Source organism: Rhamphochromis sp. 'chilingali', assembly GCF_963969265.1.
Source record: "Rhamphochromis sp. 'chilingali' genome assembly, chromosome: 16".
Classification (NCBI taxonomy): domain Eukaryota; kingdom Metazoa; phylum Chordata; class Actinopteri; order Cichliformes; family Cichlidae; genus Rhamphochromis; species Rhamphochromis sp. 'chilingali'.
Window position 1 is genome coordinate 25,722,489 of NC_137943.1, and position 26,720 is coordinate 25,749,208.

Below are 26,720 nucleotides of genomic sequence, written 5' to 3' on the forward strand. Positions count from 1 at the left end.
GTAATAACCCCATTTTCTTCGCTGCTTGTCGTTTGTACCATTACACCGAGGCTCACTTAGAGAAGATGCAAGTTTCGCTGCTTGAACGGCTCTTTGTGAGGTTTTGTCTCGTGCCACATTTTCGATCGCGTGCTCACAGCACCCGCAGCCGATGACAGATGATTAACATTAGAGTACAGTTTTACTGTATCTACTCAGGCGGAAAAAGTCTAGTGGACGTGGTTAACCGAGTCAGAAACGGGGGTCATATGGTTTTTCTTTCTTTTTTAATCCCACTGTGGTTTCACATTGTAACCATTCGGCGCGTAACACTGAAGCAGAAAATGTTGCTTTTTGCCGACTGAGCTGCCTGCAGCGGTGGTTAATCTGAAGCTAAAAGTCGGGGTATGCACGGATATTTTAAAGAAGCGCACCGCTTGAGGTGAAGCTGGCTAACGTGCTCAAGTTTCGGGGCCAGAAAGTGGGTGAAATTGGTGAAATGAGACGATACAGATGCTTGTCCGACCTTCAATCCCTCCCGTTTTTACATCAGTGAAGGAGAGCGCTGAGTCACTGGCAGGCAGTGTTACAATTTGCAGACAATTAATGGATTAAAACTGTCAGATTGTCCGAGGTTAAGACGACACACTTCGGTGTTTTTGATCTGCAGTGCGGTAGGCGTGGTTAGGGGCAGGATGACACGGTCTGGATCCTCTTTTAGCATCCTTACATCCTTGCTGCCACAGCATGCAATGGCTGGAGACTGATTTGACAATTTAATTAAGATGCACAGTAAGCTGCTGTTGCAGTAGCATTGAGAGGCAAGAACATTGTGGGCCTTGTAGGCAGGGATTCATAACTCGTTTACTGAGGCTGCACCTCTGTTTACAGCTTTAGTTTGCACAGTGACAATGGAGGAGGCAGTCTTTTCATTTCACTCAACAAAAACTGCTGAGACCATTGATTTTATATGAGGAAGACCCAAATTTATATTGGTCAGTATTGTTGAATCATGATTTTTGGCTTGTATTTATACATATATAAACCATAATTTGTCTCATATACTAAAGAATAAGATGCTCTGACATCTGTAGCTGTGATACAAATGGTGACTCTCATATCAAAGGCTACAAAGATGAGCAATGACCACTTGTAACTTTTTTCTACTTCTAAATGTCACTCATCAGTTATTTGTCCAACTGTGTTTGTGTGTATATATAATGTAAAAATGTCTAGACAGACAGGTGACTTGATTATAGCACTTTCATCATCAGGATTTTGTAACACAAAAATCACATGAATAGCTTTGTAATGATCTGATCATTACTAAAACATATTTTTAATAGTAAACCACATGACTATGGCTCTGCTAGCTCACTCAGACATCAGTGTATCTTTGTATTTTTTGTTGTTGTTGTTGTCTGTAACAGCTCATCAAGCTGGATTAGGTTGTAGAATTATGTTACCTTTAAGTTCTAGTAGACACAATGCCATGTAGTGACTGCTCTTAATGGGAATGCACTGGTATTCCATCAGTATTTTTCAAGTTAGTCATTCTTGGCCTATTACTGTCCAGTGAGCATAAAACTAATTTAAAAACATAATGAGCAAATGTGCCTTCAAATTTACACAGTAAACAACGTAAACGGGGAAATAAAAGGTTTATTTTAACTTTTTTTTTTTTTATTAGTGCCAGCAGGCATTATTAGTAATTAAGTCAGATTTACTGATTGTAAATCTCCTAAAATGCTTAATCCCTTCTGGTCCGTCTCGGCCACAGTATAAGAAGTTATTAGCTTCTCATCAATATACAGAGACTTAGTTCTAATCTTTTACATTAACAGGGGTTTTTCCCTTTGTCAACTAAGGCAGACAACTCAATCGAGAGCCACTAACTCCAACAAATCCTATCAGACAGATTGTGTTTGTGTTACCCTTTCACAGAAGTCATCCATGGCCTTAAGCAACTGCATGTCAACAATCCCGCGTTGATTGTGTCGCACGGTGTGCATAGTCAGAATGCAATAACAGTACCGGTAAGCTAGCTGTGTTGCCCACCGAATCATCGGAGGCCTCACTGCTAAAGACAGTAATGTAAACGCAGAAAGCCGACAGGATTTATGGCCGCCTCAGCAAAAATGCTCCCTGCTTGGAGTCACCTTCATGTGACCAGTCTACCTTCCCCAAATTCTGCTCTTGAGGTCTCACGTGTCGGCTAGATTTGTGAGGGTTCAACCAAAGGGCTTTTTAAAATTGACATCTGAAACGGCTGCTAAATTATATAATCAAATGTGCAAATACTATTTGATCAGATGTCACAAGGCCGTTTTCATGGAAGTCTCAGTGAAACCTTACAGGGATCATTTGAATGACTTGCACTCTTAAGCTGTAAACTGGCAATGGAGCGTACACACAGAAGCCATAAACCATCTGCCTCAGATGCTTGCTGAGTCTAAGATTTTACAATTTCACGCATTTATTGTCTTGCAGGGACCTTTTACAGAGAGTTGTTTTTGGAATGTCTTTGCTGGCTCTTCAAATGAAACCCATGTTTTTAATTGTCAGAACTGTTGACATGCTCAAATTTTCCTACACCAGAGCAGGAGAACATTCAACCCAGTGTGGTATAAAACATCTGGGTCGTGTAAAATTCTTTACTCAAGTGCACGACTAAAATGCACAAAGCTATATGAAAATGTTGTAAGGAAGGTTTTCAACTCAACTTTTGATTAACTGGAAATGGCAATAATGACCTCTATTTCATTGTTGTCACCTTGTGTGATGTCCAATCAGGTTTTTGTGTTTCAGTAAACTCGGAAGTTTCCTGGGATGATGCTGGACAGCATTTTTGGCAGAAGTCTTGAAGGTTTAGGAAGTTCTAAAGCTGTGATTAATCTTTTTTTTTTTTTGATTAATCTGGTAATTGAATTTGTTAAGACAGCACTTGGCTTTTTATATATGGCGGTAATCTTTAGATGTCTTTTTGTGTCACAAGTACAGCACAAACCCAAAACAACATTTTTTTTAATTAATTAATTTTTTTTAGTAAAGTAAGAGGAGGTAGAGCTTTAAATAAAAATGTTTTAATTACTTAAGTTATTTATTTTGATAAATAACTATTTAAGTAATAAACTTAATTGATTTATCTACTAAATCTACTAAACCACAGACTTCTCCAAAAACATGTCAATAATTTTCTTAGTCAGGACAGTTGATGAGACTTTGGGGATCTGCAGGGGTGCCTAATTTGAATGTCCAGACCAGCTACGTGATATCTTGTTACAGCGGCTGGGTTTTGGTCTGCGACAGCTGTCGGCCCTGCGGCCATGCAAAATGGTCAGATCTTATTTGGCAGGCCTGCTCGGGATGGGCCTTGACGTGTCAAGCAACGCAGACTATTCCCCTCCATGTAACCTCCATAAGTCCCTGAGGGGTAATGATTGTGGGGGCAGGGGCGGCAGGGATGGGCCCAGCTGTGGTGTACTCTGGCTAATAGCACTCGGCACAGATGGCAGTCCCTCATCCTCCCATGTGTGTGCATGAGACTTAATGTGCACAGGCCCCTTTCCAGCAGTGTGCATTACAATCACACATGGCCCTTAAATGGAGGTCTGCATGCATGGGCAGTCCTACTACAGTATTTAGTGTCTGTGATCAATTATATAATAATGCAGCTACACACCGATAAAACCCTGGCTGCACTTTTAGGATGGATGTGAATATCCACTGCAGTGTACAACCCAACCATTGCAGCTCAGTGGGATTTTATTGGTCTGTCCAGTGACAGACAGCAGGTTTTATTAACTGTGGGCCTCTTTGGATTCACAGAAGGATGAAGCATGATAAAGCAGTATTAATGTTTCTTCAGAGGTGGGTGGTTTCTACTTGTCCTTCCTTGGAAGGCATAACACAGAGAGTATTAGCTTTTATCTTAAGGTGTGACTGAGGAGACTATATCTGCTTTCATCAGCTCACATTTGACCGTGAAGCTACTAATCCAAGAGGTAAATTTGATTATATCTTTGACACTAAGTGCTTTTTTTTTTCTTCTGTAAGTGCTGACTTCTACTTTTATTACTTCCAGAATTTACAGGGGGAACAAACAGATGTTTTAAAACTTCCCATTTTTATAATACGCTTCTGTTTTAGAGACGGTTCCCAGTCAACAAAATGTTTTGCATGTAACTGATTCTAGATCAAGTACATACATTAGTGAAGTTGAGGTGAGAGGATGAGCAGTAATTTAGTTGCTTTGTCAGCACATTGAGTTGTCTATTTCTGTCCTTATATACCTGTTAAAAGGTAAATCTTGTAAGTTTACTAGAGCCTTCAAAAAGACTTGAACTTGATAAAATGGCATTGAACCCTTTCTTTTCCAAACACACATTTTTGAAGTACTTTGGCTGAAACTTGTCTTCTATATTGGTACAATATTGGGCAGCTACTAGCAGAAATCCCAGGCAATACATGGCTTTCTTTCTGAATGCATAATTTATGTACCAGTCCATGGTGGAGGGCCACACACAGGACTACTGTGTAGGCTGTTGTGTTGCACTGTGAAGAGTGCCTGTCACCAGTGACTGAACTTATTCTTCCTCCATTTCTATGGTGCTAAGATGTTCCGTTCCACCACTCCTTCCATAGTTCCTTTTTCATAAAAGGATTAAGAAAGGCAAAGGTTAGCTACGCAGCCATCTTCTGTCAGCTGATTAGTGATCCGCGCCTCAACTCTGCCGCACATGACACAACAAAGTTGCAGCGAAAGAGGTTTTGACAGGATTTTTGCTTGAATTCAGCTCAGTGGTCTTTTACATTTCTCGTCTTCACTTGGAAAACATGGGTTGGAATTTGGACCTTGTGACTTTATTCGTTTATTCAAAGTGCTGCTGCTCAGGCTTTTAATCTTGATTAGGTCATCTTTATAGCCCTTTTTATGAGGTCTGAAGTTGAAAAGTGTTTGATCAGCACGTTGCATTCAGTGACCCTTAGAGCTTAGAATGCTCATGACTTTTTAGAAAGCATAGTTTCCACTGATTTGAGTCCATGAATTACTGTTGCTTTATATCAGCATCATTCTGATCCATTAAATGACCAACAACATGCTGGTTTGAAGTGTTTCTGCTACTTGGCAAAGTTTGAGTTTGCATTATTTTTGAACTGCTAGTTTGAAGCAATTCCATCAGGATTTAAGAGGAGTGCTCATTAGCAAAGATGAAATATTTTCTGGCATTCAAAAAGCAATTGCCTGTTTAAGTAAAGCATCGTTCTGCATTAGAATTAGCAGCTAATACCAAATGGCTTTGAATCAAGGGGCTGACAACACAACCTTGAGTCTATTCAGCTCAAAACTATTTTGAAGCTAAAAAGTGCAAGATGAACAACGCATCCGAGGCATGAGGTCATGTAGTCCAGCTGTTGATAATCTAGACGCATGGAGCTGGACGTGTTTGCCAAATTTAAATCTTTAAGGTTTTCAGAGATTTTTTTTTCCAGTCTGGTAAAATGTCTTGAAAGGCTTGTAACAATCAGATGTAATCAGTCATACCAAGTAGATGTTATCTTGTTTTAATGTGCTCAATGTTTGAGTTGCAGATGTTGCCATTTCTTAATGACTGTTTGATTATTTTGGGGATTGTCCCTAAGAAGTGTTGGTTTTGTTGATCCAGACAGTGCTGACCATGCCCACAGCTAGAAGTAGATCTTCCTTGGAATCTTCCGTGCTTGCAGTAAACACAGCCCTATAAATAGAGCTCAGGGAAAAGCATACCAGCAGCAGAATGACAGGCATCCATACTACAAAACCCAGGCTCTGTGCAGCAGAGGCGCAGTATGCCGTTCCACACACAAACAGCCTCCAAACCCCACATCCCAGTGTCAAAGACTGTGGGTACAGTTAGCCTCCGGTGTGAGCTGTCCTTTCTGTCATTTTTGTTTGTCAAATCTAGCCATTAGATATATCCTCATTACCCAGCCTCAGGCCCTTGGGACCACATCCATCGCTGGTATGCTGCTATTCACAGAAGCAGAAGGTCATGCCATGAAAAACACGTACTGGTGCAGCTCAGACACTTTGGATTCCTGAGTGTAAACACTACAGAGAAACTGGGGGCTTGTACTTTAATACAGAGTTAATCAGCTGTTTTGTGTTGTTAAAGTAACTGCAGATAAGAAAAAGGCAGATTACTTTCTGCTTTCTCCAGTGAATTGCTGCTTTTCATTTAGTTTTCCTCTGTGGAATTAATATATTTAAGTTTGATTTTTTTTTTTTTTTGTTTATTTTTGATATTTGCTTCGAAAATGTAAAATATTTTCCAACTTCAAATTCCCAGAATTGTCTGAACAACAGGTAGGAAGCATAAAGTGATGTTTTTTTTGTCTTGTGCAAAAAATAGTGGAGCTCCACACTGGAGAGCTTGAGATGTTTGACATTTCCATCGGATTCATTCAAATATTTAATCAATTTAAATCGTTTTATTATGGTTTCTCACTTAATTTCCTCCTAATCAGCAAATTAGGCCAATTTAATTGATTTACACATGTAAATTTTTCACAGATGCTTTTATCAGAATGTGAAACAACTGCAGAAGTTCATAAATTATTTGATTAATAAACTGACAAAAGTAATTGGCAAATATATTCAGACATTTTCCTAGACTTATTTTTTCTCATATTTTAGAAACCAATTTATAAAAAAAATACTTGCAGAAATAGATATTTGTTACAGTTGCAGATATTATTTTAAATTTGTTTAATTCCCCTTAGTGAGCTTTGGATATATTGTAGAATTTGTTGACGTCATGGTACAAGCAGTCCAAGCCCTTAGCATTGTCAGCTACTGACACTACTGTGATTAGTTAAAAGGGGGACGTGAGTGCACCAAAGCCACTTGCATTCATGCCTATTCTGCTGTCAAACAATATCCACATCTCTGCATTTGCATCAGAGGGGAGCTTATCGTTAGACGGGCCCAAAAAGCGGCACTGCATCAATTCATAACAAGTCAGCTGACTCATCCACTTTTCCTCTTTACCCTCCATTTTCCTCCACTCCAGTGTGATTTACCATGACAACTGAATCAGGCGCCGACTCGGAGGCCAAGCAGCCACAGGAGAATAAGGAGACAGAAAAGGGGAAAGCAAAAGCGGCATCCCAACCCAGCCAGGTGGCAGCCGAACCCGCCTTGCCTCAGAACCAACCGGAGCAGCTTCCAGCCGCCGTCGGACACAGTACCCCGGCCAGGAAAGAACAGGTCAGCCTCTTTGTAACCATATCCACCCACTGTCACTTCTTTTAAAAATGGAACATCCATCCATCGCATCCACCATAATTTTCCTTTAAACATACTTTTACTGAATTTAATATTAGGAAAAAAACAAAACAAACTTTGCCACTTTATTTAAGAATGATTCTTTTGTGGTGTAAACATTGTATAGATCCTTTTGAATTTGACAAAACATTACACGCCATTCATCCCTCTTCTGAATGAATTGTGGCTTTGTGAGGAAAAAATGGAAATGAACGTGGGGAGGGGGAGAGAATGTGAAGACGTGACCTCAGTCCTCCATGGCGGTTACAACCATGCGTCAGATGCATTTGTTTGTTTTTGAGGAAAGCCTGGTGTTCAGTTAGAGCTTTATATATTAGAAATGGGAAGACGGATAGATCAAGAAACCTTCAATTGTGGATGCTTTGTTTTCAGGCTTTACAGCAACTAAGGCAGTTTGACAGATATAGTCACTGTCACTGATCGGCCACACGCACGGGCAGTTTGGTGAGGGATGATTTTAGTTGTTTTATTTTGCCGTCTTTGTGTTTTGCCTGTTTCACAGGTTTTCTAAATAACTTGTCTACATAACAGCAAGGATGCCACAGCCATCCTTGCTGTTATGTTGAATAACTTATGAATGTAGTTCAGTAGAAACCTGGCATTATTTGCAATCATCACAACAATCATTTGTTGTACTGACTGTTTTTTACATCTCTCCCAATTTGCAACTTCCTGCAGCTGTGGGGACAATGATTGGAAGAATTTAGGGAACAACCTGGAATTAAACCCATTGAGTTGAGTCTGAACTATGATGAAGACTTTTGGTGTATTTTAAAATGTATCCATAAGATTGCACACCACTTCGACGCATGAACATGTTTAAATGATTTTACATGTTTGACAAAGAAGCTGGACGAGTCTAAAACCAGAGAACAGTGATCTCTGGTAGTATAATATTATACCCTGTAGCCTATCCATGTTATATCTGATGAAGCCTGGGAAGCTACTGATGTTATCTGAGCACTAAGTGCTTGTCTTCAGGTTTTGGCCCAAACAGCCTTCTGGCTCACTATTTAATCGATCTACAGATTGAATTTCCAGTGCTTCCAAACTACAGAGGTTCAGTGTGAGGTAGATCCCTGCTTCTTCTCTAATTTATTACTTGAAAGAAAAACATTTTCACCAGCTGCACATGCTTGTAGATGTGGTCTCTTACTGTGGTAGTTAGTGGAAAATGTATATAAAAAGTTACATCTCAAACAACTTAACAGGTCACATTCCCAGTCTACATAGTGTTTGTGTTGCTTTAAACGTCTAGGATGTGTTTACTCACTCAGAAAACTTTAAATCCATGTTCAATAATTTTTTTTTTTTGGTGACTTTGAACTTTGAACTTCTTAATATGTTGGAGCGTGTAACCATAGTTTGAATGTGCTCAGGCTCACAACCCCACTCATTCAGCAGGTTCTTATCATGATGTGGAAAGGAGAAGGATTTAAATGGTGCCTTTGTTGAAAAGAAGCTTACACGTGAATCATAACAGGCTGTAATGAGAGAGCAGCAGTCGCAGGGCGATGTGATGGATAAATTAATTATATACAATGCAGGGTAATGTGGTGAAACGGTGATGAAATAAATGACATGTTTTCATGTTAACAAAGTCTGACTTGTACAATATTTTGCATTGATGTTATTGATATCATTTGTCTACATTAAACACTTCTGTGGTAGCCAGATTTTAATTTCAGCTTTAGGCTTTACATGGGCGCAGCATTGCTTTCATTCAGATGCTAAAACTTGACTGTGTCTGCAATCTTTATAAAGCTATTTAGCGTTGCTAAAAGAGCAGCATATTCCCTTTGGCCTCAGTTGTCCTTAGGAATGGGGTTTTTAGTCATAAACCAAAAATCTTGGACTATTGATGGCGCTGGATTCAAAATACTGGGAATCCAATTACTACCCTGTCTTCCCAGGGTAATGCTTATTTGTGCAGACATTAGTCAAGCACTTGGTGAGATATTTAAGATGTATACAGAGACTGGATATAAAAGATGGGTGTAATATGGCCAGCACAAACATGTGTTCTGAGAAACCGAGGACACTGCGTGCTCACACAGTAGTGACTCGTCAGTCACAGCATAGCCATGTCCTAAAGCATTCCTGCTCCGTCATCTGCTTTTATCGAAATCGGGATCAGGAATTGAAGCAATTGAATGGGCAATTGTTACTATAAAGTGATTAGGAAAGCACCTGCTGGGATAATAAGGCAAGTGAGAAGTGGGATCATTATCTTACAGGTTTCTACCTGAGATTTCTTTTTTGCATATAGATGAGTCGCTCCCTGCTGGCCACTAGAGAAAATGCTAAGGCAGCTTTGGTTTGGCAGGTTTGGTCCAAAGTGAACATTGCTATTCTCCTAGATCCAAGTAGCTCCAGGAGAATAGTTATACATATATATGATCTTCTTTTATAACTTGCAGTGTTGCCCACTGAGCTAATCGACCCCAGGATTCTTTCAAATTCACACAGCAACATTATGCACCCCTTGTTTTTCCACACTGAGGATGATCAGTGATGCACCATCAGTGTTAGAGCTGTGGGAATTGCCAGGAGCAAGACTGAGGGGAAATTGCACCAGTCTGACACAACACTGTCGGCCTTCCCTGCGAGGCACGTTCTCCAGCAGGGTGCACATGTAACTGTGATTTCATACATCTGTGGTGCCTGTTCTCACCAGTCATACGTCAAACAAATGGGGGGGAGAATGTGTTTTGTGGTATTTCCTAGAAATGTTAACTTGACCTTTCATTCTTGTGTTCTTTAGAGTCATCTTATTCTGCTTCTATTGTTTAATACTACATCAAAATGAGTCTACGGGGAGAGTAGTCCACATGAGCTGCAGTAGATACTGCAGGAACAATGCAATGAAAATGGCTTGAAGAGCAAGATAAGAAATGTTCTTCATCAGAATAAAAGGGGGGAATTAAATTCACTGTATGTAAGAAAGAAAAATATCTCGAAGCAACGGCGTCTATTCAGCATAAAGTCAGTCAGCAAAGGCTTTGTTTTCAGCGAAGTGGAAAATTGGATTTTCTCTCCTTAAGACAAAATGGCGGTACACCCCTAGCTGTTCTCAGTGGGACCTGATTACACTCAGTCAGGGTCCCAGTGTCTATTTTTAGGTTTACATTAACGGTCATTTAGGTAAGGAAACTTCTCTTCTGGTGGACATTTAGAGACGTTAATGCCTCTATCCACAATTAGCATGACAAGGTAGAAGCAGCTCATTACTTTTAACAAGGAAATTCCACTCAGCTCTATCCCAAATGTAGAAAACTGTTATTGTAAATGTATTATTCTCATTATTTTTAAGTGACACATTTTCCTCTTTTTGCCAGGAGCAGCAGGAAGAGGATCTGGTATCCCACAGGTCATCCACCAGTCGTCTGTCTAGGTCTCCGCTGAGAGGAGTCAAGAAGGTGAAGATCATGCAGTGTAAAGTCACTCTGCTGGATGGCTTAGACTTCACGCTCAATGTAGAGGTGAGACGCTTTAAGTTTAACACAGAGTGGTGGTCATTTTAAATATTCTGTTTCCATCAGCTTCGTCACTACTTTAATATGTAAGAGACTCGAGCCACATGGAAACTGTTCAGGTCCAAAAAGAGAAGGCAAGAATCAAATCAAATCACTTTTATTGTCACATCACATGTGCAGGTACACTGGTACAGTACATGTGAGGGAAATTCTTGTGTGCGAGCTTCACAAGCAACAGAGGTGTGCAAAAATACAATAACATAAGAACAAGCAAAATATAAGAATGGCTAAATCTGAGAATTATATGAATAAATATATGTACAATATAAGAGTGTATGCATATTACTGAATGTGTATACTAAGTGTGTGTGTGTGTGTGTGTGTGTGTGTGTGTGTGTGTGTGTGTGTGTGTGTGTGTGTGTGTGTGTGTGTGTGTGTGTGTGTGCATATTTAAAAATTAAATGGAGTAAACACAAATAGAATATACAGAGGTTAGCAGTTGGATATTGTGCAAAACAAGGGGCATTACTGTACAGTATGGAGTGCATAATGTTGAAGTTCCAGTAGTGAAGCTGAGGTGTCTATGAAGTGTTCAGCAGTCTGATGGCCTGATGGAAAAAGCTGTCTCTCAGTCTGCTGGTACGGGACCGGATGCTGCAGAACCTCCTTCCTGATGGAAGTAGTCTGAACAGTTTATGGCTGGAATCCTTGATGATCCTTCCCGCTTTCCTCAGGCACCGCTTCCTGTAGATGTCCTGCAGGGAGGGAAGCTCACCTCCAATTATCCGTTCAGAATACCGCACTACTCGCTGGAGAGCTTTGCGGTTGTAGGCGGTGCTGTTGCCATATCAGGTGGTGATGCATCCAGTGAGGATGCTCTCAATGGCACAGCGATAGAAGGTCCTGAGGATGTGGGGGCTCATGCCGAATCTTTTCAATCTCCTGAGAAAGAAGAGGCGCTGCTGCGCCTTCTTCACTGTTTTGTTTGTGTGTACTGACCACGTAAGATCCTCAGCCAGATGTACTCCAAGGAACCGGAAGCTGCTCACTCTCTCCACAGCAGCGCCGTTGATGGTGATGGGGGTGTGTACTTCTCTGCACCCCTGGAAGTCCACTATCAACTCCTTTGTCTTTGCGACGTTGAGGGTGAGATGGTTGTCTTGACACCAGTGGGTCAGGGCGCTGACCTCCTCCCTGTAAGCCGTCTCATCACTGTTGGTGATAAGACCCACCACTGTAGTGTCGTCCACAAACTTCACAATGATGTTGGAGCTGTTAGTGGCTGTGCAGTCGTAGGTGTAGAGTGAGTATAGGAGAGGGCTCAGTACACACCCCTGTGGAGCACCAGTGTTCAGTGTGATGGGGGATGAGGTGATGCTGCCCAGTCTGACCACTTGGCATCTGTCAGACAGGAAGTTAAGGATCCAGCTGCAGAGGGAGCTGCTCAGTCCTAGATCCTGCAGTTTCCTGTCCAGCTTCGAGGGAACGATGGTATTGAATGCTGAGCTGTAATCTACAAACAGCATTCTCACATACGTGTCTCTCTTCTCCAGGTGCGAGAGGGCAGTATGTAGTGTCAGGGCTATGGCATCATCAGTGGACCTGTTGTGGCGGTATGCGAATTGTAGAGGGTCCAGTGAGTCGGGTAGTGCAGAGCAAACGAAGTCCCTGATCAGCTTCTCGAAGCATTTGCTCACGATGGGGGTCAGGGCTACAGGTCGCCAGTCGTTCAGTGAGGAGATGGTGGAGGATTTGGGTACAGGGACGATGGTGGCCATTTTGAAGCAGGCTGGGACTACAGACAGAGAGAGGGAAAGGTTGAAGATGTGTGTAAACACTCCGATCGCCTGGTGGGGACCAGAATCGGCTGATTTCTAGTGTTTTCAGCTCTGACTGCTGAACGGCTGGTTGGCTCCCTTTATGTCGTGTTTATATAAGAACTTGTTTATGAGCCCTGTTCCATCACATTTGTCAAGTAAAGTTATCTTTATTTTTCCTTCTGCATGTGAAATGCAGCTCATGGCGTTCCACTGCACTATTATTATTATTATTATTATTATTATTATTGTTATTATTATTATTATTACAGTTGAACGATGTGAGCAACCTTACGTATTGCTTTAATATATAAAACAAATGTTTCCTGTCAGGACGTCAGTGATCATCAGTACTCACATGATTTGATAGCTTGTGCCAGTGGTCTTCTCCATTACCCAGAATTCATCTGTGTGTTACTTTTATGATCCCTGCACGTTGTATTAACAGAATAAAGCTGCTGTTTTGACGGCCCTGCTTAGAAGCAGTGATTTCACGCTTTTCTCTGCACACTCGCATTTGCATTGTCAAACTGTTTTATGGGATTTTGTTTTTCCTCCAAACCTTCTCTGGGTAGTCTGTAGGGGGGAACAAAATATTCATGTAATGGTTCTTAAATGTTCAGTTCTTACTTCAAAGCTCATCTGCTCTCCAGAAATAAACCCTTTGAGGAAAAGAGAGCCAACAATCAGTGGAAAAACATGTGTCTTTGTGTTGTAAATGTGAAACTCGGAACCCCACACTAGCCTAGAAGCATGGCTTTTATCATAATATAGGGAAATTAAATATGGAAATGGGATATTTTGGGAGGAGAAGAAATGGAGCATGAGTTGGTTGTTAATCATTATTAGCATGGCGGGGTGTGGATGGAGTCATTACTTTCAGAGCTCGATAATCTGTCAAAGAATTTTATTTATTTATTTATTTATTTATTTGTCGGTTTGCTGTGTGGTTTTGACCAACTGTGTCAGACTGTTTTGAATTTCTCCATTTGTATTATCTTATTATTTCTGCTTTGTAAAGTTTTTCTAAAGCAGAACTGTTCGCTTGAGTGGGACCCTCTGATAAGCTGCAGTCTTTAAGTATCGAGTATTCAGGAATAACCTCACAACTAATAGAGCCTTTGAGGCAAATGCCTTTCTGTTGTAAATATGAGTTTAGCTCCACAGCCGAACAGCTGCTTTCTGCCCTTCAAACAGTCTTTCTTTCTGTCTGAGTGTCATTAATTCAGGAGTAAGTCTGACTTCTGAACTTATGTGACATTTGGCTCATGAAATATTTCTTCCATAGCAAAGTTGAGTCTTTTGTCAAAGTTAGGAAACTTTGTAGGATTCCCAAAACGTGTTCAGGCTGAAAAAGAGAAGCAGACCCTCCTCTGCAAATCTCCTTTAGTGGATTCCTCCCCACCAGGGGCTGGGATGGAGGGATTGGCTGGCTGGTTTGGGGCAATGGGGGCAATTGTTGGAGGGAATCGGTGTCATTGACACAGTGGGTTGGCATGATTACGAAGGCCCACTGTGCCACTGGAAGGACTTTTATTAAGGATGGTGACGTGGAAGTGGGGGATCAGTCCAGATTTGTTAACCTTAAGTCAGGAAAAGTTTTTTTATTTGTTTTAGTTTATGCTGAAAGAGCTACACATGGTCTAAAATATGAACACTTTAAGAAAACAAAGACATTTTTGAGAATTTTCAATTAAAAACATTTCATGTTTTATTGAAATGTTTAATAAATGTGTTACACAACCTGAAAAATTCAAAACATGACTCTGAAGCCTTCTTTCACAAATGGCAGGTAATTTAACCCTCGTGTGACCCTCGTGAAAAAAGGGACCCAAACGGGACCCTTTTTTCACGAGGGGTAAAGGGGTATCTCACCCTGGGTGGCTGTAGCTCAGGTGGCAGAGCAGGTCAGAGCAGGTCAGCCACTAATCAGAAGGTCGGTGGTTCGATCCCAGGCTGCATCCTGGCTGCATGCCAAATATCCTTGGGCAAGATACTAACCCCATGTTTGCCTACTGGTGGTGGTCAGAGGGCCCGGTGGCGCCTGTGTCCGGCAGCCTCGCCTCTGTCAGTGCGCCCCAGGGCAGCTGTGGCTACAATGTAGCTTGCCATCGCCAGTGTGTGAATGTGTGTGTGAATGGGTGAATGACTGAATGTAGTGTAAAGCGCTTTGGGGTCCTATGGACTAGAAAAGCGCTATACAAATGCAGGCCATTTACTAATTTACTGCTGCTAGGCAACGTGCCTTCTGTGTTATTACCAAACATGGCTCAAGCACCAAAACACAAACACAACTAAGCAGCATCTTTGGTTTTAGTTTGGCTTGGTTGGCTTGTAAATGGTTTAAAGTAAGCTTAATATTAAGAGATAAAGGTCTTTAAGCCAAAGCTGAGATAACCTTTACCACCAAGGATTGTTGTTTTAGGTTTTTTCTGACTGAAGTCCACTCCTCCAGATTCACAGAAAACGTTATTGATGCTTTTCTTAAGCAAACTGATCTTGTGTGTGTAATCAGTAGGGTTACACCAGACAGCAGCAAGATGTGACCTAATCGTGTGCTTTCAAACATGTTACCTTATGAGATTTATTTATAATGTATCAGTACATTTGTTTATTTTAATTGAGTTTACTTCAGATTATTATGAATAGACAGTCAGTTATAAGGAGCTCACAAAAGAGAAAAATTGATAATTAAATAAAGTTTCTAATTTTAAATTCTTTTCTTTTTTCATCTTAATACTTAGTGTTTACTTATTGCATCCCATCTGCTTACTATCCTGTAAGCTCCCAGTGCTGCCCACCTGCTAGGATGGGCAAAGCAAAGGCTTTCTTTGCCCCACTTTACTATTTCTGAACACTAAGATCCATTATTTTAGGGAATACTTCCAGATGACGGTGGATTTGGTGTATTAGAGGGGATATGAACTACTCTGTGGAGTAAGAAATATAAAGCAGAGAAAAGTTGACATTGTATCGTCTAAAATGTTTGATTATACAAAAACATCAAGCAAAAATGAGAAAATTCACATTTAACCTTTAGCTCATAGCTCAAGCGTAGCTCATTGCCTAGACTGTCCCGTACTTATAAAACGTGAAGTTAGTGCTTATTTAGTTGGTGTCAAAAATGTTACTTTTTTTGTCTTTTCTTTTTTACCATGGACCGAATTGAACCAGAAAAACTTTTTTTTTTTTTTTAATGCTAGATTGTATTCCATCCATCCATCCATCTTCATCCGCTTTATCCGAGGCCGGGTCGCAGGGGCAGCAGCCTAAGCAAAGAGGCCCAGACCTCCCTCTCCCCAGCCACCTCCTCCAGCTTATCCGGGGGAATACCAAGGCGTTCCCAGGCCAGCCGAGAGATATAATCTCTCCAGCGTGTCCTGGGTCTGCCCCGGGGCCTCCTCCCGGTGGGACATGCCTGGAACACCTCACCCAGGAGGCGCCCAGGGGGCATCCTTGTCAGATGCCCGAACCACCTCAGCTGGCTCCTTTCGATGTGGAGCAGCAGCTGCTCTACTCTGAGCCCCTCCCGGATGGCCGAACTTCTCACCCTATCTCTAAGGGAGAGGCCAGCCACCCTTCGGAGGAAGCTCATTTCTGCCGCTTGTATCCGCGATCTCGTTCTTTCGGTCACTACCCACAGCTCGTGGCCATAGGTGAGGGTAGGGACGTAGATCGACCGGTAAATTGAGAGCTTCGCTTTTACACTCAGCTCCCTCTTCACCACGACGGACCGGTGCAGCGTCCGCATTACTGCAGCTGCAGCCCCAATCCGTCTGTCGATCTCCGGCTCCCTTCTCCCATCACTCGCGAACAAGACCCCGAGATACTTGAACTCCTCCACTTGGGGCAGGAACTCATCCCCAAGTGTGTGAATGTGTGTGTGAATGGGTGGATGACTGGATATGTAAAGCGCTTTGGGGTCCTTAGGGACTAGTAAAGCGCTATATAAATACAGGCCATTTACCATTTATCCCCGACCCGTAGTGGGCACTCCACCCTTTTCCGGCTGAGAACCATGGCCTCAGATTTGGAGGTGCTGATCTTCATTCCCAGTGCGAGCTGGAGGCCCTCACCCGATGAAGCCAACATCGGGTGAGGGTGCTAGATTGTAAAAACAGGAATTTTTAATCTTATTCAATTGTTTATCTATTACTTTACTACTTTGGTGTAGTATAAATGGTAATGGGGGGGGCTTTATTCATAGGAAAAGCTGTAAAAGTTCAAAATCTATACACTCGTTCACATTTTCCAACACCTTCCAGTGGGTCGAATTGGAGTCTGACATGGCTGATTCTGGACCCAGGGCCTTTCATTTGACACTCCTGGTTAAATGAATAACAATATTGTTACAGTGCAGTTTTCTGCTTAGAAATGCACAACATAGACATTTTGTGACACTCTGTGTTAAGAAGCAGTGCTTTTTTTTTTTTATTTATATTTTTTAATTTGTGGGTGCAGAAATTTTACACCTACTCGGGACATTTACTTTTCTGCACACCTTTTTAACGAGTAATGCTACAAAATCAGGCTGTGTTAATCGATGCAGTGGCGTGCATGACACCTGCTTGATAATGCTCTTAATCACAGTAAAGGTGTCTCCATTTGTGCATTGTTTACAACAGTGACTAATACTTGCAATCACTATGATATAAAGCAGGAGACTAATAAGTTCGCTGCTTCCTGTAAGGCTTTTCATAGCAGCAGTTAAGGCACTAACATGACCAGTCAGAAGAATTTAATTTCAGCTTTAGGGGGAAAAAATGCTCTGTGTGCTCCTGCAGCTGAGGGTGAGCCGGACAAAAGCCAGGTCAGCTTATGGTGTTTAACACAGTAGTACAGCTGATGTCAGAAGACCCTCATAATTGCCAGGGAGTTCTTCTCCTCCTCCCAGTCCAGACTTGAAACTGGTCCAGAATGTCAGGATTTGACATTTTTATCCTCCTGACCTTGTAGTTTTCCAGCTCAATTTAATTTCCTCCTGTGGGGGGAAAAATGTCCGCACTAATCGTTTCCTATCATTTTCTATGACACAGAACAGCTGAACCGCTCTCCCTCACTTCAAAGGTTGTTGGAGGCAGAAAAACATCCCACACAATGTGTTGAATTGCTTTCAGTTAAATCATCCTTTCTCTAAAGGACATGAGAATTCATGCTAAATTTTGGCTTTAATTAGAGCTAAAGTGATTAGTCAGTGAGTCTGTTGGCAGGCAGTTATTTAGCCTATTTTGATAGTCAGTTAATCAAATTTAGTCTTTTATCTTTGTGAAATTATTATTGTTGGCTTTTGGACAGTCAGTTGGATGACACAAGATGCCTGAAGGGAACAAAGGCTCTGGAAAAATGTGTTGTCTAACATTTTATAGGTCAAGTAATGACTGAAAGTGTTCTTAAAATGACTAGAAAACTAATTAAAGTAACAGATAAACCATAATGCATGGTTTGATGCACAATCAGTTTTTAATCCTTAGGAGTGTTTAACCTCTGTGACGGTCTCACTGTCCTGATTGATCAAGCTTTCACAATTTAAGATCAGTATACTTCTGATTTCTGGTCTTTCTTCTGCTAGAGAACTCCAGGAATACGTGTGCAGTACCCCATTAGCTTATTTATAGATATAGTTTAATGATTGGCAGCTTATTTGACTGATCTGAAAACCTCTGTTTGCATATCACAGCCATTTTTTTTTTTTTTTTTTTTTTTTTGTCTGCGTCATTTAAGCCAGCCAGCTTTAAGTGTTGCATTAAGAGGAGATTGTCACACCCAGGCAGCAGTAGTCTGACATAACTGTGCTAATTCCCTCGGAGATGTGCTCATGCACACACCCGTTAGTTCTTTGTTTCACATCCAGGATGTATTATTGCATCCATGTGAGTGTGGCAGATAAATAGCCGTGTTCTGGATAGGTTAGGCTGTGGCTGTGGGCTTCAGCCGGTCCAAACGTGACGAGCTGGCATTGGTTTTGTGCAAGCAGAAGACGTCTGTGTCATGGCAACTCGGGCCTTAAAATATCCTCTGTGAGCTGGTCAAATGAGTCCTGGAAGTCCAACCTCTTCACGAGGGGGGGATGACAAAGCTCCAGCTGATGACGTCCAGCACTCAGATGTGCAGTCGATCGATGTAATGCATTCACGCAACCAATGGTCAGGAATTTGAAAGTGTGTTTATGCTTTTTATAGAGGAAATCGATCCAGAGTTGCCAGGTTGGTGGATTGTGTCTCCGGTACCCAGGCTTACATCACGCAGCAGAATAATAATAATAATAATTTGCTTCATTTTCACAAATTTATATTCATAATGGGGTTTTGCAGAGATGAGCTCACTTTCATTTAATTATCGAGATAACAATAAGAAGAGGACTTGAAGGGGAACGCAGTCCCACGGCAGCGTAAAATAGCTTTTTAAGCTGCAACATGGATTAATGATATTGCTTTATTGTTTGTGTTTATCATTATTTTGTGGGTAATTGTTAAGCAAATCAGGACAAATGAAGAGTTTGCATTACTGGAAAAACTCTTAAAAGAAATTACACAATCCTACTAATCTAATTCGGTGTGACTGTTTATTTTAAATGAGTTTCTGTGTTCTGTATGTTCAAATGTTTCACATCAGTATACCCATCAAATGACTCTGCATTCAACATGTGCTTTTATTCTTTTTCTGTTCACAGAAACGAGCCAAGGGCCAGTTCCTCTTTGATAAAGTGTGTGATCACCTCAACCTACTAGAGAAGGACTATTTTGGCATTACATATAGAGATGTAGAGAATCAAAAGGTACTTTTTTATTTTAAGGCAATCTTATTAACTAACATGTTGTATATTTTTACTTGGAAAGTGGTTCATCGACGGTAGGAAATGAAGTTAAATGTTTCTTTCAAGAAGACATTTATAAGATAACTGTTACATATGCATACCAGGCAGGATTTCCCCCTCTGAGTTCTTGGTAATTTGCTCCCAAATTAGAGATGATTTCATGTTTCATCTTCTGTGGTTGTCTCGCAGAATTGGCTGGATCCTTCCAAGGAGCTGAAGAAGCAGATCAGGAGTGAGTGCAGCAATCCAGTGAAGCTACCTGATTGTTATATCCTCTGAATTTCCAAGTGAAGCCTTTGATGTTGTTGAATGTTGATTTTTAATCATTTGATGTTCTGTCGATACCTCAGCTGGACCCTGGAACTTTGCTTTCAATGTAAAGTTTTACCCACCAGACCCCTCACAACTGACTGAGGACATCACAAGGTCTGTTTTGCTGTCCTTTGCTTATGTTCTTCTATAAACCTTTTATAGACTTGGATGCATAAAAATGTACTTCTAGCACTTAAAAATCTCAGGAAGTTTTCAAAGAAATGAGAAAATCCAGACATTAGATATGATTTTTTTTTTTTAAAAACACGAAATTGCAGTTTTGTTTACATATATATTGTATATTTTGTCCTCATTCTCTCAGGTACTACCTGTGCTTGCAGCTGAGGGATGATGTAGTTTCAGGTCGCCTGCCCTGTTCCTTTGCCACCCACACGGTGCTGGGCTCGTATACAGCGCAGTCCGAACTTGGAGACTATGACTCAGAGGAACTCGCCAGCGACTACCTCAGTGAACTGCGCTTCGCACCCAACCAGACCAAAGAGCTAGAGGAGAAGGTCATGGAGCTCCACAAGACTTACAAGTTAGTATCTGTAGTGCTATTTATTAATAGAAAGAGTCAGAAGGGTGTCAAATAGTCCAGTGAATTTATTATTGGTGGTCATAAACATGTCACTTTAAATTTCTTCTGTGGAAATGACACATGACATGTTCGTAGAATGTTTTTAGAAAATATAAACTGCTTTTCTCGTCTCACTGAATGGATCGCATATGATACATAGAACATAAAAGGACTAGTGCTGTCAGCGTTAATCTCGTTAAAATGATGTTAATGTCGTTAGTGAGTTAGCGCGTTAACGTCAGTTTAACGAAATTAACGTTGACAGCACTAAAAAGGACCCATCATTTTTTTTCTACTAATAAAATGCTCTGTTTGCATTTAGTGATGACATGTGTGTAATAAGGTCCTCTGATCAAATTCTTCATAAATCTGAAGTTGAATTGCACATCTAGTTTTTATGTCATTATTAGGCCTTGAATCCATCTGTGAATCTGAGTGAACATTCACAATCTGACCTAAGTCTCTCTTTTGAGCCCCCTCATTCCCCTTTATTGCAATGATTTGTCTGTAATTTGATGCTGGTCCATTGGCTGCAGTGACATTTCCAGGATTAGGGCCTTAGACAATAGGGCTGCCACGATTTGTCGACTAGTCACGATTACGTCGACTATCAAAATCGTCGACGACTGATTTAATAGTCGACGCGTCGTTTGAAACTTTGTACGATCACAAAAGACGCAGGAATAAGTGGCAGGATTTAAGAGTGTAATAACGGACTAAAACAGAAGATGGCAGCATTGCATGTACAAGGATGTCAGCTACCGTTAAACCCCGAAGAAGAAGAAGAAGAAGAAGCAGCTGTGTCCCAGAATTCATAGCGCGGCCCAGCGCAGTTTCCAACAATGGCGGCAGCTAGTTAGTTTTAATGTTACTCTTATTATTCTTTCTGGGTCACAAAATAAACGTTTAACATATTTTCAGGCTTGAATGTAGCTGTGTAAACCTCAAATATCTGCTCAGTTTATCAGGACACCACATATTTTCAAAAGCGCTCCGACGTTTTCGGAGACATCTGTTACCCACTAGCTCGTTAGCGAGCCGGGGGCTAGGCTCACTAGCGCCGTGAGAACACCGGACTCCCCGCAAATCGTTTTCAAACCCACCGCCGTCTTTCGCTACTCAGGTTAAATATATATGAGTCACTTAGATAACTTAAAATGTTATTGTTTGGCTTTTTTTTTTTAATATTTTATTTGTTCCTGAGTAAATCAGTTTGTCTGAGATTAAAGTTATAGTTTTTACACAGCTGAATAAAGGTCAAGCAGACAGCTGATTATCAGAAGTGTGAGATGCTCCAGAATATACTCCAGTGTCCTGTTATATTTTAGATAGCAAGGAGTTTATTAAACTTCACCGAAACAATCTGCAAATTTCATTAAAATTTAATAAACTATCATCTTGTCTTTATTTTTAGTTAGCACAGACCTTAAACACTTAAAGCTGTAAGCTAATGATAGTTATATAAGAGCAGATGCTGCTGGTGCAATAAGCTGTAGTTTTACGTCTAATGGATGATGATCTGATTAGTCGACTAATCGCAAAAATAATCTGTGACTAGTCGACTATCAAAATAATCGTTTGTGGCAGCCCTATTAGACAATCTAAAAATGGATACACTTAGAATTCTCAATAGAACTTCAGCTAAAAACATCCATGAAAACAGCCTTTTTCCAAAATCTTTCAAGCTTTAATCCTGCTAATAATCCATGTAGAGATTTTCTCTCTCTCTCTCGTCACATTGGTCAGAAAGGTTTAAGTCTGCTTTTAAGAAAAAAAGAGAGGTTTAAATCTCTTTGCCTTACGTGTTTATGTCTGACGTGCTCTGTTGTGTGCATTCAGGGGGATGTCACCGGCTGATGCCGAGATGCACTTCTTGGAAAATGCCAAGAAGCTATCCATGTACGGTGTGGACCTCCACCACGCTAAGGTAGCAAATCGCAACAAATCTTAAGTATTTATTTATTAATATTTCTTACAACACAATGATATATCAGTCTATAGAATTCAACCTAACTGGTTAATGTGAAGTCAAATGTGGAAATCGATTTAGTTGTTTTTTTTAAAGGTTAACCTGTGAGTTTTTACAGCGTGCTTCATTATACATGCAAACCAAACAGTAACTTTTTTCCCCTCTTTACAGTCGACATGTGCAAGAAAGCAAACAACCATCGCTCAGTCTCATATTTACTCATTAAATATGAAGTTAACATTGGCACAGAGTCTAAAAGTCTCTCTCCCACCAGTACATGAATATATCGCTAATTTACACAAATGAGAGGCTTCACCTTTATGTGAGGTTAGAATAGTCTTTGTGTAAAAGATGGACTTAGCTACCACGATATCACAGAGGCCTGAGATAAAAACACCAAAATGTAAAAACTAGTTATTTAATTTGTTACTATAAACAAAGAGGTGGAGCTGAAGGACTTTCACCTCGTCAGACGTGGTGGGTGTTTCAAAACAATTCATGTTTTTCAGAATGTGGACGTAAACTGTTTTTGGCGTTTTCTGTGTGAGGTCTTATACAAACACATCACCCATGCAGTCGGTATTGACGCTTGCTACCACAACACTGCTGCTTCAGACACATCATGGCTGCCACAGTAATGCCTCAATTTAACATGCCACCGCTGCTCCCCTGACTGACTGACATTGTGTCACTGTTGCCTCTCTGGGGATGGGATGGGTTTAAGAGGGGCGATAGGTGGGAGGGGGTCTGGAGCCCAGCTTGACTTGGATAATTTCCCATCTGTTTTATTCTACTGTCCAGATTGGATCAAATATGTCACTAGAAAACGGGCGGTAAAAACAGAGAGCTGGTGTAGGACAGCGGGGCCGCTGTTGTCATAAAAGAAAATTACAGCCATCAGTCTTCTTGATATGAATCTGTTATCAAATGTGCTTTGAAAGTCAAAAAAGGGTCTAGATGCACATGATGGGGAGGAAATTGCCTTCACAGATTTAGATCAGAATAGAGGAGATGACAGAGATGCGGAAGCGGCCTTGATCAAACGAGCAGACATCAATGCTCAGTGTTGCTTCTGTGAGTCACAGTTTTGATACACGAGAAAAAGATGTACATATCAGACCAGCATCCCTCTTTTGTCTTCTCTCCTCTCTCACTAAATGCAAAGTTGGTAGGGAATCTCTATGAATGCTTGGCTCCAGCTGAGGGAGAGGTAAGAGGCTGCTTTCCATGTGCTTTGCCCGAATGAGAGTGTGTGTCTATGTGGTCTCTACTTGTGCATGGTTTCCTTCAAAGGTGTCATTTTAAGCACCCCACAAATCACTTAAGGCTGGTTGTTCATGCTTTGGATCAGCGCCTGCCTTTTCAAAACGTCGTCATTCATTTTTACCTGCTCATCTCATGCTTTGTGCAGTGAAGAGCGTCATTTTTGTGCTTCATCCACCATTTCCCGAAACTTCACTGTTCCTTTTGCCAGTTGGAACCCCTTCAGTCTTAATCCAAACTCCACACAGCCTGCATAGAAGAGTTTAGAGTGCCATATGCCTGAATCTACTCTCCACCTGCCTGCTTAACCCTGTTATTATCACAAACCTGGCTCTTATCTTAAACTCCACTTTGTCCTGCTGTGCACCGTCACCTAAACGCCTCCCGTATATCCTGTAGAGTCTATGGAAGTTCATATTTTAGAGACCACAAAAAAGAAAAAGAAAACGGTGCCGTGGTCAGTGAACTTCTTTGTAAAGCTTGTCAAGGACTTTGTGTTAAATAACATCTTGTAAACAATATTTCAAACATAACGTATTTCCATATTTTGCTTTGTCGTGTGTTGATGTTTGTGTTGTTTCCAGGACTCGGAGGGTGTGGAGATTATGCTGGGAGTTTGTGCAAGTGGCCTACTCATCTACAGAGACAGGTTGCGGATCAACAGATTCGCCTGGCCCAAAATCCTCAAAATCTCCTACAAAAGGAACAACTTCTACATCAAAATCCGGCCCGGCGAGGTAAAGATACGTTATGAAGATACTGGAAATGACTTTCTTGCAGCAGCAAACATAAACTAGAAACCTTTTTGAAATTGTGTATCAGCTATAAAGACCAGTAATTTAAATTCTAACACGTGTTGTTGCCACTACATTCATAATACCCCATCTCTGCTATGTGTGCATTGTAGTCTGTAGCTGATTTATGTTGGAAATATGAATATAAAATTAGGGCAGGGAATTGGGTGATTGTAAAATGTGTCATTGAGATCTGTGGCAAAAGTACAGCACTGGGATTTCACTATGCTTAAACTAAAAAAATACATATTTATAGAGCACTTTTAAAAATCCACAACACAAGGACAGCAAAAAAGCAGTCATGGGCCTGATCGTGCCATCCATTATACGCTTTATTTGACTTGATTGCTAAGTCGAATGGTGGGATGGAGTTGGTGTGCACTTCCTCTTGCTTGGAGACTAAAGCAATATTCTGAAGAGCAATGGACCACTCAGCTGGAGTAGAGAGAGACTGAGTAACAACAACTTAGCTCTCAGTTGCCTGGCTGGGCGTCTGCATTCAGCCAGTAGCTACTAAAAACCCTGTGGCAGCAGTGGGTAGCACTTCTTCTGGACTTCATGAAACATCTCTAAGAGCTGATGAGTTTTTGAACAACCTCCAGGGTTAAGAATATAATGGAACCACTATATGTAATTTAGAGGCAGATGATTTTAACTTTGATTTATTTTTGAATGGCTGCACTTCTAAATATTGAATGCAGCTTTACCAATTATTGCTCTTAGCTTTTGCAAGTATTAAACAAAGTAAGGCATCTGCATTTAAACTAAAGCTGTCTTGTTTAGCATGTTTGTTTCAAAGGTTTTCAAAGGGGACACTAGATTGCACACAGTCAGTCAAACTTCAGGGATGTCAATCTGTCTGGTTAGGATATGTTAACCAGTGTGAATTCATTTCCTCTACCTTGGTGCACAGTGGCAACAACAAGACAAGCACCAAAAAAGAGAATTGTTTTGCGGGTGGTGGCAGCAAACCATTGCGCCTCCCGTCGTCTCTCCTGATTACTTTTGGTTTTCACTTGTGCCCTTGTCACTGCTGATAGCATGACCTGCTGGTACCTGCAGCCCTGTCAGGTTGCACAGGTAGTGCAGCTCCTCCAGGATGGCGCATCCGTACATGCTGTTGCAAGAATGTTTGCTGTGTCTCAAGAGTATGGACAAAATACCAGGAGATGTGCTCGTGCACCATTCATCCTGTTTCTCCTCACATAAAGCAGCAGATGCTTGTTGTGCAGCTGGGTTGAAGCTCTTCAGTCCAACTCTCCCTTAATAGCCCCCATTTCCTCACATCAGACAGCAAAAGTCTGTAGCCATCACCATTCCCTTTATGTGGGCTGTCTTGTTGTTGCTTCTTCAGTGCACTTGTAGTCACTTTGATTTGCACAAAAACAAATGAAGCAATGGTTTCTGCTTCACAGTGTCACCTTATTTTATTTATTTTTAGTAGTTTGCATTTACAGCTTAAAAATAGCAAACAACTAACAACAGTTACATTTAGAAGCAAGCAAGGTTGTAGCTCCTCGACAACGATACTTTAACATCAGCTTCCTTCTAAATGTGACAGTGCTTAGTTGCTGGATTTTTCAAAGTGCATGTACTTTTACTGCAAAGGGAATTAATTTCAGTGTCTAGAGCAACCGGGGAGAGCGTTTATCGGTGTTACACACACACACACACACACACACACACACACACACACACACACACACACACACACACACACCATCTGTACCACTGATACTCTGAGGAAACTTGACTCAAACGCCATCAAGCTTAACTTTACTATATTTAGTACTTTCAAAAGCTAACCGTAATAATGAAAGTGACTTCATGCAGTAATTTGACAATAAATCAACAGTTCAGTTACTGTTTCATGTATGAAAGAAGAATGAAACCAAACATTCCTAGAATAGTTGACATCAGTTCTTGCAGAAATCTCATGAAGTAGAGAAGAGCCAATAACTGCTGCTGCCTCTGGGCATCTAGCAATTACTGGCTAAGTTCAGCAACGCTTTGGGGAAAAAGAAAGTTGGGCGAATTTCCTTCTTTGTTTTCAAATGTTAATTTAAGTGAACACAATTCATTACGGTATTATCAAGCTAGAATGCAAAGCAGTTATCCTTTTAATTAAAGACAAATACCTTATAAAAACACATTAATATGATTAGGGGGAAAAGTAATGAATTGTGATTGTCAAAGGGATCTCCATGGTGACTCATACCACAGCATTTTGTCTCACTTGCAGTTCGAGCAGTTTGAAAGCACGATTGGTTTCAAGCTTCCAAATCATCGTGCTGCCAAAAGGCTCTGGAAAGTCTGCGTGGAACACCACACCTTCTTCAGGTAAGAAAAAGCAACAGACCTGTGATGAGAACACAGCATTGAGAAGTTT

At 41.0% G+C, this 26,720-nt stretch overlaps 1 protein-coding gene across 8 annotated transcripts in view; it reads left to right on the forward strand.

Annotated features, from left to right (window-relative positions):
- Positions 1-26,720, forward strand: part of epb41l3b (erythrocyte membrane protein band 4.1-like 3b) — a 57,008-nt gene that overhangs the window by 11,851 nt on the left and 18,437 nt on the right. For 5 of the 8 annotated variants that reach the window (XM_080907416.1, XM_080907417.1, XM_080907422.1 and 2 more), the window contains 10 exons: positions 7,032-7,228; positions 10,645-10,788; positions 19,270-19,374; positions 19,603-19,645; positions 19,764-19,839; positions 20,048-20,266; positions 22,145-22,232; positions 23,440-23,484; positions 24,122-24,274; positions 26,574-26,671. In XM_080907416.1, coding sequence (XP_080763542.1) covers positions 7,043-7,228; positions 10,645-10,788; positions 19,270-19,374; positions 19,603-19,645; positions 19,764-19,839; positions 20,048-20,266; positions 22,145-22,232; positions 23,440-23,484; positions 24,122-24,274; positions 26,574-26,671 — 1,157 coding nt within the window. In that variant the 5' untranslated portion in view covers positions 7,032-7,042. The remainder of the gene's footprint in view (positions 1-7,031; positions 7,229-10,644; positions 10,789-19,269; positions 19,375-19,602; positions 19,646-19,763; positions 19,840-20,047; positions 20,267-22,144; positions 22,233-23,439; positions 23,485-24,121; positions 24,275-26,573; positions 26,672-26,720) is intronic. The other 3 variants (XM_080907421.1, XM_080907418.1, XM_080907419.1) reach the window with 3 other exon arrangements.